This window comes from Pseudopodoces humilis, chromosome 5 (genome assembly GCF_049639895.1).
Source record: "Pseudopodoces humilis isolate 2021_Gansu_Grassland_sample_001 chromosome 5, ASM4963989v1, whole genome shotgun sequence".
Lineage (NCBI taxonomy): Eukaryota > Metazoa > Chordata > Aves > Passeriformes > Paridae > Pseudopodoces > Pseudopodoces humilis.
This window is the reverse complement of record NC_142204.1, coordinates 8,315,844-8,334,494: the sequence shown is the minus strand read 5'-3', so window position 1 is coordinate 8,334,494 and position 18,651 is coordinate 8,315,844. Positions and strand designations below refer to the sequence as shown.

At 46.1% G+C, this 18,651-nt stretch overlaps 1 protein-coding gene across 3 annotated transcripts in view; it reads right to left on the bottom strand.

The window, feature by feature from the left end:
- The window catches only part of ETV6 (ETS variant transcription factor 6), a 123,611-nt gene extending 114,541 nt beyond the window's left edge, over positions 1-9,070 (bottom strand). For 2 of the 3 annotated variants that reach the window (XM_014256016.2, XM_014256017.2), the window contains exon 1: positions 8,897-9,070. In XM_014256016.2, coding sequence (XP_014111491.1) covers positions 8,897-8,929 — 33 coding nt within the window. In that variant the 5' untranslated portion in view covers positions 8,930-9,070. The remainder of the gene's footprint in view (positions 1-8,896) is intronic. The other variant, XM_088054963.1, reaches the window with a different exon arrangement.
- Between the last annotated feature and the right edge of the window lie 9,581 nt (positions 9,071-18,651).

Genomic DNA, 18,651 nt, shown 5'->3' with positions numbered 1-18,651 from the left:
TGGAAGCATCTGAATGCATATACAGCATCAGAGCAAGCCTGTCACCTTGTCCCCAAAAGAAGTCTCTGTTTTGGGAAACAGGAAAAAACTAACTTTCCCCAGTGTAAATACAGGGAGGTTCCCCCTCCAGCTCCCCACCAGGTTGTTAGTCTTAATATCTTCCTCATATTCATCTACCCTCTTTTTTTAAATCCATTTGCACTTTTAGCCTCCACACGACCCTGCAGCAGTGAGCTCCGTAACTCCACAGATGGAAGAAGTACTTTTAATCTTCCTGTCTAGTAATGTCATTGCCTGCTCTAGCTTTGAACTATCAAGAGTTGCTCTCCTTACTACACTGCTGTGCAATTTTAGTTTTCTATTATATCTCCCTCAGCAGTCTCCTTTCCAAGCCAAAAAGTCCTAGGCACTGTAGCCTGTCTTCCTATAGGAGCTTCCCTGGGTAACTCCACTGCACATTTCTGTATCTTTCAGCAGTCAGAAAGGTATGCTGTAATCAGAAGTGATAAACAGATTCAAACTGCAATATACAGATAATTTCTGTTTTACTCTCTGTTGCTTTCCCACTATGGTTTGATTTTCCTATTTTACCCCAAATCAAAAACTGAGCTCAGCTTTCTCTTTCATTCACTAACCAAACCATTTCCTAAAATATGATCCCAGGTGCCAGACCAGTTTTGGAAGGTCTATCAACAAACACTACTGAACATCTCAGAGACCTCACTGTTTCTGTTAAGCAGAAAAATTTTGAAAGTGCCCCATTCAAAATTACCAAGAAAAAAAAAACTATGTCTGAACTTTCTGCCCATTTCTCCAAGCCTGCAGCCACGGCCGGTCAACATGGTTCACCTGGTTGTGCTAATTGGCTCTGCATACACTATTAATTCACTCTTCTTACTTTGAGGTTCTAATTTGTCCCCATTGGGAGGTAATAGACGCCAGCACACAGTCAGTCATGGATGGCTCTGATGACTCAGCTGCTGTGAGGTAGCTGGACACAATCTCCAGTGTATTTGAGCCCATTGTTTACTGTGCAATGGGTGATACGTATCTCAAGCCACAAGCCATGAAACATTTTACATCCCATAACCTTCTCCTGGAAGCTGCTTCTACAGTCTTCCCCAAGTCCTCTTTCAGAGAGCACATTTGCTCAAGCCATAGGACAGTGACACAACCACTTAGTCTGCCAACTGAGAAGTGAATTTATACCCATCAACACTCCTGTTCCTGCAACTTGGTGCCCTTTCTGGAACCCCTGGCAGCACTGAGTGCATCCTCATATCCCTCTGTGAAAGCAGTCCAGCCCTTCATTTCCTCACCTCCAGGGAGACGGTGGGTCTGCCACTCAGGTGTGCATCCTGAATGACATGGGCATCCATGCCAGTTGGACACCCAACCCAGCAGCGGTGACCTGAACTGCAGGGAGTTCCCAGGGAGCTGGAGTAACACTGCTGGGACCAGAGCCACTACAGAAGAAGGGCAGTGGCACAGGTGACAATGGCCCATCAGCACTACCTCCTTTGCCCCGAAGGCTTTAAGTTGTGGCCAGTCTTTTACAGTGGTGCCCTCTGGAAACATCCAAGCAGCTTCTCACAGATGTGGCAGGGAGGATCCATCTACTGAGGAATATTGTTTCCCAGCAGCCTCCAGTGACAAATGGAACCAAAAGCCTCAGCCCAGAATGTGAAGTTCCTCACACTCTACCAGCTCAAAGCTCAACTTCAGCCAGGTCAGAAAATGCTTGGCTTTGCCTGTGTTTTAAAGCACAAGGCAGGTAGGAAGATAAAAACAAGCCATTCAAGAGGGAACCTGGTAGAACAACTATCTCCAGTACTAATCCAAAAGGAGAAAAAAAGGATTAGTTCTGTCATGGAGAGGGGAAATCACAATACAGACCTTACAGAAAGTCAGGAAAGTGCTCCCTAGTATTGCTGGAAATGCTGGGATCACTTAATTTAACCTCCAAGAGCATCAAGAAAGCTTCATAGGGCTCCATCAATGATGGAAAGTACTTTTATGTGAAATCCTTTTTAAGAAGAAAAGGAGGAAGATAAATGGGAAATGTGGTTTGCAGCTACAGAATGCCTTGTTGTGGCTCTACTATCTGGATAAATCCATCTCCGAATTTTAGTACTGCTATCTGTGGCATTGTTATTTGACATTTTATTTACCTAGTAGAGCTCCAAGCTCATAGATGTCCACAGAATCCCAGACCATGTAGACCATGAAGTTCCTAGTTTCTGTTAATCGATGTTTTGGAGGAGGATCCCACTGAAGACATAATGAAAAAAATCACTTCTTCAGCTATATTCAGTTGAAATTCAAACCATATAAATAATCTCACTCTCTGCTTTATTTCATCAGTTTTAAGGATACTCCTTAGTGGTTGCCAGTTGTTTCTCCAGAATAAACTCCCAAAACAAATAACTTACAATTTCTTGATCAGACCCTACTAAAGCTGGCTAGAAAAACCCCAAAACAAAACCTGCAACAAAAGCAAACACACAAGCAAAAAAAAAACCCTAGAAATCATTCATTGTTCCTATTCATAATCATATTCAATTTTACTTTAAAATTAAACATCCAGACTCTGGATTTAATATTGGGCAGCTGTTAATAGTTAAATAAGTGAAATCCAGCTGTCACATCCAAAGTACTTTTGTAGAGTTGTATTAACACAGCTCTTGCAGTTACACCCAATGCTACTCTTGGCAACATACACATCTTTAAAATTATTAACAATACTATATATTTCTATGTGCATACATTCCATAGAACACCAACATACACTGCAGTGAGAACCTCCTTCATACCTTTTTTCTCTCTGGACTGTCTTAACCAAGACAGTCTTTGCAAACTATACAAGAACAACATAGAAGCAAAGACACTGCATGTGACTTAACAAGGAATAACCTTTGGAAGTTCATTTAGATGAAGCATCATTTATAGCCTTCCTTGATTGTTATACCCAGTTCACTGTGGAGCTCTGTAGCATTACAGCAGATGATACCATCTATCAGTGAAAAGCTTAACCTTTTTCAAAATCCTTCATTTACCAGTGCTCCAGGATGTTCCATAAACATGTTTAACTTTGGCTGGAGTCTTCTACATTTATTTTCCTGCCAACAGTGGCATTTTTGAAAAGGAAAAAAAAATAAATAAAAGAAAGAAAACAAAAGCAATCAGTATAATCGAGGCTTGAGTCCCACATGTTACTAAAGTAGATGAAGAGCATAGTTCTCCTCCGTGCATCAACAAAACACTGCCTGAAGACAACTCAGCAACATCAGAACCAGTAAGGTCTAAATTTGGCATGGGTTGTAGACCTGAAAAATAACCCACATGAGCAGGAATCAATAGCCACAACTCCACTGTTAAAAGCACAGAAGCTTTGGTGGCCTGTCTGGTCTCTTTGCTCAGGCTGAACCTGAACACATACCTGAGTTTGATTTGGCTGCTTCACAACTGCCTTAAAGGAACATCCCACCCATAGGCTGTTCCAGGCAGCCTCCTTCCCTTGGGAGGCACAGAGACATAATGCAACTTAAAAATCAATTGTTGTGGCAAGGCAGCAGTTCATCATCATCCAGTCCTCACCAGGGAGTCCTCCCTCGCCAGGGAAAGAGTAACACCTGGAACAACTGTGTATGCAGCCTGCTCTGCATACAGCTTTAGGGAGCCCTGGGAAGGGTGGTGGTCAGGGGAAAGTGGTAGGGATAGCTCTAGCAGCAACATCTGGCTGCCATCCCTCCCAGGTGCTCCTGCCCTGGGCCAGGAACAGGATTGTGGCAGCAACACGTGCCAGCCTCTCCCAAAGCCACCTTCCATGTAGGCTGTGGGCACAGAAACACCACCCTGCCCATGTGTGGCTGATCCAGACATCAGGACTCACTGAAGCTGCAAGATCTTGCTCTGACGGCTCAGCAGAGGTAGGTGGCCTACACCAAAAAAGCCAACAGCCAAACAAACCACACTCCTGCCCCCAAAACACTGTGTAAACTAAAAAGCCAGGTAAAAATCACATCATTGTCCGAAATTTCTGTAATAAACACAGTTTGTTTCCATGCTATGTTACAAGTACTAAGCCCTGCTACTGCCCTGCATAGGTGCATTTATTATTATTTTATGCTTGTTTCACAGATAAAGAAAGCAAAGGCCAAGGTGATAATTTTCAGAAGCACTGGCTTTTGAGTTGTTGGTAGTCTGGGGATGCCCAGCTGAAGGCAATGAACTACAAAGTACTCCAAAACAAATATATGCAAAAAAACCCAAAGACAAATTAGCCAATTTTTGGACTGTAGGTCAAAACTATATCACTGGCCAAAAGCACCAGTTACCTTAGCTCTCTCCCTTTCTGGCAGTAAGCAGGTTATTAAGAGAGCTTTTGTCAGAAGAATTCAGAACGCAAGCAATCAAGGACACAGATAACTTCTATAAAGGCAGAAAGATTGCTTCTGTGTCACTGTACAAGGCTTCATTTGCCTCTTATCATCATTTCTATCAGCAGAGCACCTTTTAGTCTCCTCCCTCCAAAAGGCACTTTGGGATGCATGCTGCAATATCCATATAAATTATCATTAAAGTATACTCTGTTGCACTGGGGCATTTCAGATTCAAGATGCTATTTTAATGGGTTGCCTCCCAGGAAACTGACTTCACCTGTAATGACACTGTGAATGCTAATGACCAGTGTTTAATTGGGGCAGTGCTAGTAAAATTTTGCTTCAGAGGGATTCAATTTACTTGGTGCCAAGGAGTTAAGTGATTAATCAGGCGTTAAATAGTATGTACTTCCAAACACTGGCCTTCTACCATTCAATCCTACACCACTGAATTTAATGACAGCTTTGTCATTGACACTAACAGAAGGATCCTCCTCCTTGTACACAAGTAAACATTAAGGAACATGCTCTGCACTAACAGATGATCAGCCTTGGCTGAGGGCAACAGGATTCTGGCCATGTGGTGTTCAACAGTCCCTCAGCATGGGAACCCTTCAGTGAGAGACGGCTCTTTGCAGAAACAGCATGAAGGAGGTATCAGGAAACATAACTCACCATCCAAAAATTAAGTCAGTCAGGGGAAGCCAGTTAAGATTGAAAACTCAAACATTACACTGATTTCCTTGCCCTTCAGCTTTTTTTTTCCTCTGCCTTTTTTTTTGAACAACTACAAAGTACATACTCCAATCCAAAATGATCATTCTGTTAAGTTCTTCAGATACAGGATCCCATGCTGAAGGACTCCTGCAGCCACCCCATTGTGCTCAACACAAGAGATAGCACCTATATCCACCAGCATGCACCTACATAAAATCTACACTGAAACCAGTTGTCAAACTTGACTTACAGTGAGGGTCTGTGCTTTCAGTGGTGCCCACAGAAAGCACTCTCAGCTCAAGCATCAGCCAGGTTCACAAAAGAGACCATGGGCTCAGAGAAGTCCTGGTCAGCAAGACCTGAAGCAGCTGATCTGTCCCCATATCCCCAGTTTTAGTTCCCACACAACTCCATACAATTGAATGGTTGCATAGTAAGTCAGAATAAGCAACTGAAAGTATCAAATTTATAAAAAATAAAATAAACACATTAAACTGTGCCCTTCAGGAGCCTTCCACTTGCATGTTGTATTTTGAATATCCATATGACGCCACAGTGATATTCTCAAAGTAAATTTATTTCAGGCAAGATAAAACAAGGAGATCCTGACAATCAGAAAACTCCAGGCAAGGTTTTAAACAGAATTTATCACCACATAGATCTTAGACAATCAAAAAATCATCATCTGTGTCTAAACTGCTAGTCCTGTCTCCCTTTGAGCTTTTGCTCCCATATATGTCTTTGCCAAGATGTTTACACTCCCCTGGTGCCTCAATTCTCCCATCTGTGGGAGGAGAGGTGAGGCCTTAGGGATCACTTGCCAATACAGTAATGAGTGCCAATGTCGTGGCAGTATTTGCAATAATAATCAGCTAAGTACTGTGGCTCAGGATCAGAGGAACACGTTTACTACCAACACAGATATTCCATCTATGAAAAAAGAGTCTGTGACAACCACACCAGATATCCCTTCTCAGCTGACTTCAGAGTCAAAGCCCTCAAGCCCTCTCAGACTGGAGCTCACCACAATTCTAAAGCCTCCCAGTCCATGAAGAGAGTATGCTCATGTCCTAAGCTGCAGCAAATACTGAGGGCCCAACCTTCACATTCATCTCTCACCCCACAGGTTTTATTTTCTTAACTCCAGGATGAGTTCTCTCTGCAGCTTTAGATGCTACACACACACTTAACCTCCCTGCCACAACTGCACAGTGGATCTGCTTGCCATGAGCCAGGCCAGCACACAGCCAAGTGCTGGCAAGGTCTGGCTATCAGCAGGGTATTTTTCATCTTTCAGAGGAGTCAGCCAGCACATACTTGCTGCAAAGCAAGTATATATCAATATACAATCACACACACATACTGATAACTACTTAACACAAACCAAGTTATTACTGCAAGCTTATACTGATTACCAGTAATAAAATACAGACCAAAACTTCACCTCCTCAAAGTCTTCCCAAATCTGATCAGAACACTTCTCTTAACATGATGAGGTAGGAAGACTGTGCACCGAGCAGCTAAGGCATAAACAAAGCACCAGTCTTCACCTTCTCTGCTGAACCTTTCCACGTTCATCACCTCAGGTGCTGTGGCATTTACTGCCTGCATCCTTGTCCCAAATTGGAGGAGGAAGGGGAAGAAAGAACACCAACAACAAACCCACAAAAGAACAAGAAAACACACCCACCAGCACCACTGCTGACCATTCACAGTCTCGTAGTGAAACTTCGTGATACCAATGTAGCACAACACTTGCCTACTTTTCAGAACAAGGCAGCAAAGTTGGGGTACTCTGTGCAGCTTTTTCCTCTACCTCAGTATCACACGCCATGTCAAGAGACTGGAATATTGAAGAAATTATCAGTTGCACTCACACAATCAACTACCATTTAAACAGCTCCTCTTAAATCCAGCTGCTGAATGCAATCACCTTTCTCACCGGGTTTAAAAAGTGTCCAAAAACCAATGATAGTTAGAAAAGCTGAAGGGACAGCTACTCAGAACGGTTAGACTGGTGAGGAAATGCTTTCATTTGAAGTGCACATTTATGTCTGAAAAGTTATACTTTTAAAATTTGAAACTAGTAAAATAGTAACAGCAGCTTCTACACATAAACAAACAGTACATTAAAAAATAAATTCAGATTGTGATGTTTAGAATCAGTCACTTCTTAAAAAAAAAAGTTTTCCAGTAACTGTTGAAATGTAATGAAAATGTGGCATGTATTAATTTCGAGACTGAAGGAGAAGTTTGCGTCTCTCCAGATAGGAACCTGATTACTTACAGTATGATTCTATAACATACCTTAGTGACGCTGGGTAAGGACCAGTTTTATAGTTCCTGAAATCAACAGGATGGTTGTTGATTTCAGAAAGAGCAGAAGTAAGCCTCCTATTTTCAAAGTGACACATATCGAAAACAAGAAAATACAGCTCATATGACACCAATTTTTCGTGACATTCAATTGTGTTCTTTGGTCCAGAGAACTCATCCTACCTTTCCACAGGGTTTACACAGAAAAAAACAGAAGGTATATCTCATTTTATGTAGCTTTAGGGACCCAATGAGTTAATAGAACACATTTTGCCTGCACTAGCATTTCACCATACAGTAACACGCATACAATACCCCGTTATCCAGTTTGCTTGTCTGTGTTAGGAAAAGTCAAACTAGACTCTAAGCCACGAGACTTCACGGGACACAGGCCTGACTGCATTTAACTCAGTGAGAGAAAATACACCCAGAAGTTTTCAAATTGTGTTCCCACCATATAGAATGCAAGACACCCCTGTACACACACGGGACAAGCAAACAAAAGAGCATCATGCTGAATAAGTGTTTATTCCAAGCTCTTCCCCTTAGAGAGAGTCTGGAAGTCAACTCTTTCTTCCAGGCAGGGAGGGACAACCACTAAAGATCTCTTACTCGGGCACAGTTAGTCACAAGCAGAAGGGAGATTCCTGGCTTGCAACAAGACAAAGCGACTCCTAAATAAAACGCAAAACCGGGGAGTGAGCGAAGGAGAGAGGAAAGCAGTGGGATGCTAGATAGGAAGGGTCTGGACAAAAAAGGAAACTCAATTTTGATTCCATTGTCTCAGCTTTGTGCCGCCTCCACTTAGAACGATAAACTTCCCAGGTTAAACCCTTCTTCAGCAGGCCAAGGCACGGGGAAATACATCCCCCAGCCCCTGCTGGAGCGGGGCCGGGCTGGCCGCCCCGACTCTCCTACCTGCCACCGGCAAGCAATGCCAGAAATTAAAACCAATAATAAACAGTAGTAATACAGCTAATAAGGGGGGGGGGGAATATTTTTTTAAAAAAATAAAGAAATAATAAAGAAAGAAAGCCCCACAATCCACTGCTGGCGGAATCAGCAGCGGCTGCATCTCCCCGACGGCAGGAAACTTTCTACGAAGTTGCTGGCGGGGACGGCGGGCAGCCAACAGCGCGGGAGGCCGGGCCGGGCTCCGGGGCCCCCTCAGAGCTCCGCGCCGTGGAGAGCCACGCCGGCAGAGCCGGGCCCGCCGCCGTGCCCCGGGGCAGCGCAGGGCGCTGACAGCCCGCTGCACCGCGTCCCCGCCCGCGGCCGGAGTGGCGCGGGGAGCACCCGCAAAGGGGGGCACCGACCCCCGCGGCCGCCCTTCGCCCACCCGGACAGAAAACAGAAGAGGGAAATCAGTTACTTCCACCAAAATAACCTGGGCAAAACACGGCGAAGCCCACAGCCCCGAGGCGCCGGCGGACGCGACCCGCGCTGACAGGGGCCGGGCGGACAGAAGGACGGGGCTTTACCTTGATGCAACACTGAGCAGGAATCTCGGACATCTCTGTGGAGGGACGCGGCGGAGCCCGGCAGGGCAGGCGCCGGCGGGCAGACGGGAAGTTCTCGGGCTTTCCCCACTTTCCGCTCCTCTCCCGGCGCGGCGGCGCGGCCCGGCCCGGCCCGTCCCCTCAAGGGGAAGTGGCGGCCCGGGGGCGGGCGCGGCGCGGCTGGAGTGGCGCGGGGGGGTCCGGCCGCCGGGGCGGGGCCCCCCCCCGCTGCTGCTGCTCCCGCCGCTCCCCGCGGGCACGCGCGGCCGCCCGCGCCCCCCCCCGCGCGTGTGCCCTGCGCGTGCTCGCGTCTCCGCTTGAGAAGCGACGCGCGCGCGCGGGAAGAGGGAGGGGGCGCGGGAGTGCGCGGGAAGGGAAGTGGGGGGGTGGGGGGCGCGGCCCCGCTCCCCGCCAGTGTTTTCCTTCCTGGAAAAGAGAGAAACCGAAAGGCGGCAGCGGGGGCCGGGCCGGGCCGGGCGCTGCGCCCCGCCCCGCGCCGCCGCTCATTGATCCGGAGTTTCGGGGCCGAAACTGACGTGGGTTCCCGGCACCAGCACCGCCCCTTAAAGGGGCCGCTGCGGCCACCGCTGGCCTTGCGCCTCTGCCCCGCAGGCGGAGCGAGAGTGCGTTTCGCTCCGGCCGGCGCCCTGGGTGCCGCTGAGGGCTGGCCAGGGTAAGAGGAGGCTGGAAGGGCACGGCCGGGCCACATCGCGGTAGCCAAGCCCGTGCCGTCTGCCACCGCGTGGGCCCTTTGAGCGCCGAGCGGCGGTCCCGGGGCGGGCCCCGGCAGTACAGTGAGCTTTGTTCCGCCGTCCCTCGGGCAGCCCCGGCCGGGAAGCGCAGCGCGGCCACCGCAGGGAACGGGGCGTCCGCGGAGGCGCCGCCGGCCTGGCCCCGTCCCCGTGTTCAGAGCTCGGCCTGGCCCTGCGTTCGGAGCCCGACGCGGGCGCTCCAGCGCAGGGTTTCAGGGATGTGTCTGTATCATCCGCAGCGGGCGGATACAAATCCCTGCCTTGTGTGTGATTTCCATCCGCGATGGACTCGGCGCCGGTTTCTCTCTGCCACCTGGAACAGTACCATCCCCAGCCCTCGTGATGGGAGTGAAAAGAGCAGGAGGAAAGTGAAAAACACCCCGGTCTTCTCTTATTTCAAATCTCTCCGTGATTTTACTGGCATTTTTGGGTGTCCTGACTAGTTTTTAAGATGCACCCACTTTATTGCAAGGCCTGAAGGTGCGTGGGAGCAGAGCACTGCCTTGTGCCCGTGGGACTGCAAGGCAGAGCTGCCTCTGGAGTCTGCTGAAGGATTCTGTGCACTGGGATAGGGTAGGTTCCTGTAAGTGATTTGGTGCTACCAAAAAGGGCAAAAGAGAGGGAATCCAAGCGCGGTGCTTTCAAAGCAAGGCTTAGCTGATACTTCCTGGTGCCCGCCTTAAGCATGGTGTGCTGCCATCAAATGCAGAGCTGGTTCCACCTACATGGCCAAGAGGTGCAGGCACCCCTTGGTCCATTTTGCAAACCAGAACCCATTCTTTGCAGCCTCTTACAGCTTCATTTTGACCTTAAACTAAATGAGGGACAGGGAGGGAAGGTACTATCCCCCTCCCAGCCTAGCAACCAATGACCCTTTTTAAATATAGGACGAATTCAACAATGAAGGATTCATGTTTACTGTCTTCCCTCAGCACAGCTGAACTGCTGAAGTAGAGTTGTTGCTCTTCAGAGTCATGGAATCGTCAAGGTTGGAAGAGTCTTTCAAGATCATCCAGTACAAGATACTACTACAGATACTACTGTATCCCCTTAATTACTATATCACTTGATGCCAAATCCAGATGGCTTTTAAGCACACCCAGGGATGGTGATTTCAGCCCCTTCCAATGCCTGAAGCCCCTATACAGTGAAATTTTTTTTCTCATACCCAATTTAAGAATCCTGTGTCTCAGCTTAAGGCCATTTCCCTTTATTTTCTCACTCCAGGCATGGCAGAAGAGACTGGCCCCCTCCTTCCTCCACCCTCCTGTTGGGGTGTTGCAGAGAGCAATGAGGTGTCCCCAGAGCCTCCTCAAGACTAAACAACCCCAGCTTCCTCAGGCATTCCCCATAAGACATGTTTTCTAGACCCTTCAGAAGCCTTGCTGCCCTTCTCTGGACATGCCGCAGCACCTCAACGTCCTTTTTAAAGTTAGGGGTCCAAAACTGAATGCCAAATACAAGGCATTGCCTCTCTCTCCCCTCTTTCCCTCTCTGTTTCATCACTATGACATTTTGCCTTTTTACCTACATGATTACCATTGGCTTTCCCCAAGGGCTGGGTTATTATTCTCTGTCTTATGGCAAGTTGGAGGTCTTTGAGATTCTTTGTATCAAATACATAAATTTGAGGTGGAAAAGATTTGTTAGGTCATCTACTCTGCATCCCTGATGGTAGAGGATTTACAGTGCTTGTATGATTTTTCTTTTAAATGCCTCAGGTAATGGGGCTTGCACCTCTTTCTTTTCAAGTCTGTTTCACAGTCCAGAAAGTCCCATGGAAAGGAAAATATTTGGCCTGTATTTTCATTTGTCCAGTTTCACCCAGTTAGTTCTGGTTACACCCATATTGTGTACTCCCCTAAACAGTTTTTCTCCTCAACATCTGTTTGTGTTTTACACACAGGTATCACTTATTTGCATAGTTATTACCATCCTTTCTTCTTACCTCCTTTCATTAATCAGTCCCTGCAGCCACTTTATCACTTATGTCGTTGGTCTTTGATACCCATTCAATTGGTCATCATTTTCTCAGCCCATGGGTAACCACATGGTGTCCCATCATGGTTTCATTTGTCTCCAAGTTGCCTCAAAGGCTTGTACAGAATCTGTCAGCTGACACAGCTCTGAATCAGATCTGGTCCCATGTGTCCTCAGTTTTACCTCTTGCAATGCCATTGCAATCTGGTTTTCTCCAAAGACATTCTGGTGAAGATGTGTGTCCCAAGTTTCATTTTTCTGCCTGTAGTTTCAACATCTGTTCCTTCTGGGATCACTGATAGCTGCTTTTTCTTGCACTTTGATTAATGGCCCTTACAAATACAGGCCTTGATCCATCCCCCTCAAACCTCTCAAGCTTCTGGAAGCTTGGAGCTTCCTCTTCCAGAAGCTTCTTCCATCCAGTATGGATGGTTGCAAGTATCTGCCCAAGACCACAACCTGTTTTAGAGCTATTCTCTTCCAGCTCATCCTGTTTTTTCCAATACTACACTAAATGTGAGTGCAACGGATGGAAACTAGAAAAGATAAGGAAAGAAATGGTGACTGTGTAGAGAAGGCCACAGGCATGATTCCAGCACCTCTTCAACCACAGTCAATCCCACTGAAGCTGCTGTAAGAAAGCTGGGGAGGAAATGTGGCTGGAAAAAACATACTCCACCCCACCCTGTGGTGTGCCCTTGCCAACAGAAGAAGGTATGCCTCAACCATGCTGGCTAGGTGCTACACACTGTGAGTGGAGAACACCTTTGAACCCTTTGAACAAGGAGGGCCAAACCCTGTATTATGTGTTTGCTTTTCTGCTTGGTTCTGCCCTCATTTCTCTGCCCTGATTTCTTGCAGTTCCTCTCATTAGCTCTGTCTCTTGAAACCTCAGACTCTAAAGTCCTGCCTGCTGCTCTGGGCGGGAGAAGAAAAACGCTACCAAATCTCCTGGTGTGCAGGGTGGTCCATGGTTGCAGAACAGTTGTTCTGGGAATGTAAGGAGGAAGCTGCTCTGGCTGTCAGCTCCCCTTTAGATCTGTGCCACGTGGAGATTGCACAGAGCTGAAAGGAAGTCCATTAGCTCATATTTAACCTTCAACAGGCTCCCAGTGAGTTTCTTTCCCTCTCACCTAGAGGCTACTGCTTAGCTTATCTCCAGAGAGGACCCATTAGTTAAAAGCAGGATTTATGATCTGGCAGAACCACCTGTCATCAACACTCCAGCCAGAATTCCCCTAACTTTTTGTTCAGATAGATGTCAGCAGCACTAATACAGGCAAAAGGTACCATGGCCTATGACGTGAGGCCATGGTACCTACCTTGCTTAGGGCTCTCCCTGAAAGGGAAGATGGGTGGTGTGTTGGGGGACAGCAGCAGGATGAGAAAAACAACAGAAGTATGTTTCTTATAGTGGTCTGAAAAATCTGGCTCTAGGTTGGATTTGTATTGTATTTTCTGGCCTAAAGTTTGTCCCTGAAAACAGAACAAACCTGAAGTAGTGGAGACAAACCACCCTTCCTTTGGGACTTAAAATTTTCTGTCCACAGCAGTACGTCTGCCCAGCAGCTCCCACTGATTCTCTGCCACCTGGGCCTCTTTCACAGGCCATAGGACTCCCAGTGTCTTCCTATTCTCTCAGCAGCTAGGCTAGGGGCTTTTTCATATGTCTCAGAAGGATGTTGAAGCCCTTTTCCCAAAGGAGTCAGACACTTGGCTACCTACATCCAGCTGAAAGCCAAGGTTTTCATTCCTTCTTTTGTGTACTGTTTTTCTGGTTTCAGCAGTGTACAGAAATGCCTCAGATGTTTGCAATAATCATTGACTTTTATTAAGGAGACTTTGTTCATGGTAGTATTTTTCCTTTCCTGTATTTTAAACCAGTCATTACTTCCCAGTGCCCAGTTATCATTAATTCATTCTTCTGCTTCTCCTCTGATATCTTTTCCTTTCCTTTATCTTTCCCCAGCACAACATAACTGACTCATTTAGTGCTCACTTGTTTGCCTCACTTGTATTACTGGTTTTATTTTTCTTTCAGTGTTTGAGCAGATTCAAATGTGACTTGATGGGTCTGCTGACATTACTGGGCCTCAACAGAGATGGCTCTTCCAAACTGAGGGACAGAATCAAGCTCTTAAGCAACAAAGCACAGGAGCAAAGTAGGAGACAGTAAATTCACAGAACATGCAAGGACATGTTCATGTTAGAATGCAACTGATTTTTTAGTCTTAAAGGGATAAAGGGAAATCCATGAGGTGTGCTCTGCTGATACACAGAGGTGCTGTGGAAGTGATTCCCATTGCACATTTAGCACTGTGATTCCTTTCCCTCTTACCAAATTGGTTTCTGAAATCAAATTGTGTTTTATGGCCCTAGTGTGCATCAGTCATGCTGCTTCTCATCATTAGCATTAAGACTAGCTTTCACTTCATGTTATCAGGCAAGTCCTTTTTCCAAGACTCAGACATGTTTCTTGTGGTAAAAGTCCCAAATCCTTGACTTTTTAGGAATAGTTACAAAATACAGTCTACAGTGTTAGAGGGAGAAATGCTATATCCATTTTAATTGCACTCTTGCAAATCGGTTCATAGAAGACTCTAATCTTATTTGAGATTACATAGTCTGGCTCTATGAATAGGATTTGCACCAGTATAATGATTTTGATTAGAAGTTTGTTTTGTTTTGATTTGATTTGGTTTTAAGTCAAAATAGCAGTATTTGTGCATTCTCCAAAGCTGCAGGCATTTTGATACAAAGATATTTGAATAGTTTTCTTAGGCACTCACATAGCTTTCCCATTTCAGAAACCCACAACAGCCAAACTAGAAATGCAATCATCCTGGTATGACACCTATTCATCCAGCAGCAAATATATGAAAAGAAAATCATGCTGAACATCATTCTTGATGGTCAAAGCCATGTCATCCTCACACATTGTCACATACTGTATTACTTTGAATCATCTAGTGTATTGCTTCTGTAAATAGGAGGAAAAGTTTTCTATTGATCCAAGTGTCTGTTGTGCTCGAGAAAGGGAAATTGAGAATGTTACTGTTGTTCAAAGCAGGGCAGGATTTTCTGAGAGACAAATTTATAGTCATGTTTGAGAAGAAGACTCCATTGCGCAAATCACAAATCAAGACACATGCTGACAATGCTACTCCTGACACATATGCTCAAGTTGTAGCACATAAAAATGAAGCAGTGAGTGGCCCTGACAGAACTCCTGTGAGCACTGACTCCAGTTACACCAACCTGGCAAAAGCTAAACATGACTATCAGGTTAGTCCAAACTGCTTGGGACCACAGGCCCCCTCTCATGCCACTGTGGAACAGTCCCATGGCACCACGAGGTGGTTACAGCCAAGTCCTTTTCCACCTCTCCTAGTGTTTTGGTTGCAGTGTGGTGCCACAAAACAAAACTTCGAGGGCTAAGAGTGCAAAAGATGTAAAAGTACCACATCCCACACTGCTGTGCTGTGCAGGTCATGGCACACCCTCATTTGACTGTGCCAGCAGCTGCCTTTAGTCCTGTAAAAAGGCACAGGAATACATAATCTGTATGTTTGTGCATGTGTGTCTCTGTGTTTAAAGACAGCTCAGTTCCTCTGACTATGGTGCTAGCAGATGGAAACTGACAGGGATACCTTAAACTGGAATCTTTTGGTCCCTCAAGAGCACAGATGGAGCTTGTCCCCTCAGCTCATACTGGCAGTTCCTCTTCCTCACCTCCAAAGAATCAAGAGGCTTGGGCAAGTGCTGGTCCTTGCCCTGCCACTACAGAATCTTGCCCCAGCAAAATGTGTGGAAGTGCCAAAAGGCATGCAAGGACCAAGGAGTAAAAGCAGAGTACCTCTGCCTTTGGCTGTAGATGGACAAGGCTGAACAGGCTGTTTCAGAGGCTGTTTCAGAGGCTCTTGGGAGGAGGGAGAGCAGCCCCTGAGCCTGGGCTGAAAAGGGAAGGTCAGCAGGAGGGAGCTGTAGAGAAGCTGGGGTAAGAGGCTGGGCTGCACTGGGCGAAATCTCCCCACTCAACCTACTTTAGCAGGGCTGGTTGTTTAAATGGAATTTAAATCTCTGCAGATATGTGAGGAACTTCCTGGCATCACCAGAAGACGTGCAGCGCTAGGGGCAGGGCTGTGCTGTCCAGGGTCAGGCATAGGTGCAGCCAGAACAGGACAAGGACATCAAGGTCCTTGATGCCACAGAGAAATTGCTGTGGAAATGGGCTCATCATTTCTGAAAAGCACTAAGTAAGGGAAAGCAGAAAAGGTTACCAAAAATAGGATTTTTGGAGGACAATTCTGCAAAGCACTAGATGCCCAGCTCCCAATTTCAGGCATAAGCTATTACTTTTGTGTTTGGTTTTTTTCACAGTCCAGAACAGTGACGTGTATGTCAGTATTTACAACCTCTTTAATTCAAAAGAATGAGTCAGTTGTGTCTCACCTCAAAATCACAAGATTTTGAAGGAAAAAATTACTTTGGAAAGTTCCTTGAATTGTATGTGTGTGTGTTTTGTTATCTGCCTCCAGATTTTGTCTTGTAAAGTACATTTTCAAACTTTCCCCACAAATTCTGAATGCTGAAAAATTTCATTTTTCTCTTTCATTCCATCTTCTTTCTTCTCTGCTACTTTTCTCTATTCTTTTTTGCCTTTCCACCCGACTTTTTATTTCATATGTAGTTAAATTATTTGAACCAGGAAAATTAAGAAGCATTAAGTTATATAATGTAACTCAAGGTAAAAGTAGAAAAAAACATCAAGCTATATTCTGTTACCGTAAAACATTTTCAACAAAAATAAAGAAAAAATAGAAACTGAAGGAACAGAGTTCAAATTCTGTGTCAGGTAAGTCCAAATTGATTTATGGTTGATTTTTACTTCTCCAGTTTAGTCACCTCAGCTGTAGAGGTGAAGCAAACTTTTCTAAAAACCCAATCCTCCCTATTAGTAATATTTTCCCTCCCTCCCTCCCTCCCTCTCTCCCTCCCTCCCTCCCTCTCTCCCTCCCTCCCTCTCTCCCTCCCTCCCTCTTCCCTCCCTCCCTCTTCAGCATTATTTTCTCCACAGGGTGGCAGAATTACAGCTGCCATGCGAGTTCCAAGTTGTGGTGTGCACTCTGTCATCTATGTCATTGTAACTCTGTATCTTGCTGGCAGTCAAGAGTGACACAAATTGTTTTCCTGCCAGATAAAAATTGTCTAGTAGATTTAATGCTCATAACCTAATGTGAGGAATAATATTATATGAGCAACAGCAGTCAATCTGCTCATAATGGTGTTGTGTCCCCTGGTATTGAGGGGAAAAATTGAGCCTGTGGAAGCTCAGCACCTTTCTGAGCAGTTCTACAGCCTCTGGGGCCAGGGCTTCCAGCAGTGTGACCACACAGCTGCAAAGCCAGTGAGCTATGTGAAAACTCAAGTTTGCAAATAGAGGAGGAAATGGAAACTCAAGGCTGAGAGTTGTGTATGCTCAGCAAATGGTACAATGAAACTCTGGTAGATGAAAAAAATAGCAACACGAGTACAGCTTGTTGCACAGAACTGTGATTTATCTGCTTTTATTTTCAATAGTTCTAGTGGCATCATGATGTAGGATTTTATAGCCTATTAAATCATGCCTGACATTTATGGATGTAGTTTAGAGTGCATGCATTATGAAGAGTTAGTTGCTCTCCCTGGCTGAGCAGCACTTTCCACTTACAGGTCTTACTCCATCCTCTCACATCCTTTTATAACTTGACCTCAGATACAGTCATACACTTCAAAGAAAAAAATATTTTGGTTAAGAATACAAAACATAAACCACTTTTCTGTTCCTTTTGGGTTTGGACTATCCTGGTTTGAAGCAGCCAAAGTGACCCAAAGGCAGGTTTGACTTGCAGCTTCTGCAGGCACTGCACATTCTGCCACCTCCATCCCAGTGAACAGATTGCCCTCTCCCAGGAAAGAGGTAATAATCAGCCCAGGCTGCTGATGGTTTTCTTTGGTGCATGTAGGGAGTGGCATAAGACCAGAAATTTGAGCTGACCCCAACATTAAGACCGGGAGGAAGTGCTGAGGTGGGTAGATCTGTGTGCCACGGCCTAACCTGGGCTGTTACTTAGAAGTGGTGGGATCACCACTGCTGCCTGCCCAGCATGTGGTTCACTGCCCCTTCCCACCTTGAGGGTGGACACCAGCTCACCAGAGCTGTCCCCACAGCTGCTGCCCAGGAAGGCAATGGCTTTGTCTTGGGTTGTTCCCATCAAGGCAGGCTGAGAGGGCACCCAAGAAGGAGGAGCAGGGAGGGCAGCTTGAACAAGTCCTGTCAGCTGTAGAGAAAGGGAAGAGCAAAACAACTGGTAAAGCTGGAAAAGGCAGTTGCGATGAGGACCAGGATTTTTGTTCAGAAGAGGCCTCACCAGCAATTTCAGGGGGGCAGAGAGAGAGAGGGTGATCAGATAATGGCTGTATAGCTGGACCTTGACTGGAGGGAAATTCAGCCTCCTTGCCTATTATCCTCACAGCCAGGGAGACTTCTCTGTGTCAGAGGACTATGGCACGGGGACCTTTATGACCAGGAGAAAGGAAGGCTTTAGTTGCCTGTGGAAGATACTTCCATATGGCGGGGTCTGAACTATGTGCAGATTGCAGTGGTCACAACTACCACAGCAAGAGATAAAGACACGTTTCACTCTTAGATACTATCTTACAAATGGTAATTAAGTTTTTACAACATCCATGTGAGGTAAGCACACAAGTACTGCTTCTATTTTAAAGCTAGGAGCGGAGAGAGGGTGAGTGCCATGCCAAAGGCCGGGTGGTGACACAGTGACACTGGCCATCACTAGCCAGGAGCTTCTGGTTCCCAGGCTGGCCCAGGAACCACTGCAGCCTCCCTGCCAAGAGAAGGAAGTGAGCTGATTTTTCAAACGCTTTGATGAGAGAAGGAAGGCTAGAAATAGCCTGAGGCTGTTTCTAGAGAAAGTGTCAGGGCTGAAGGAGAATTTCGGAGGA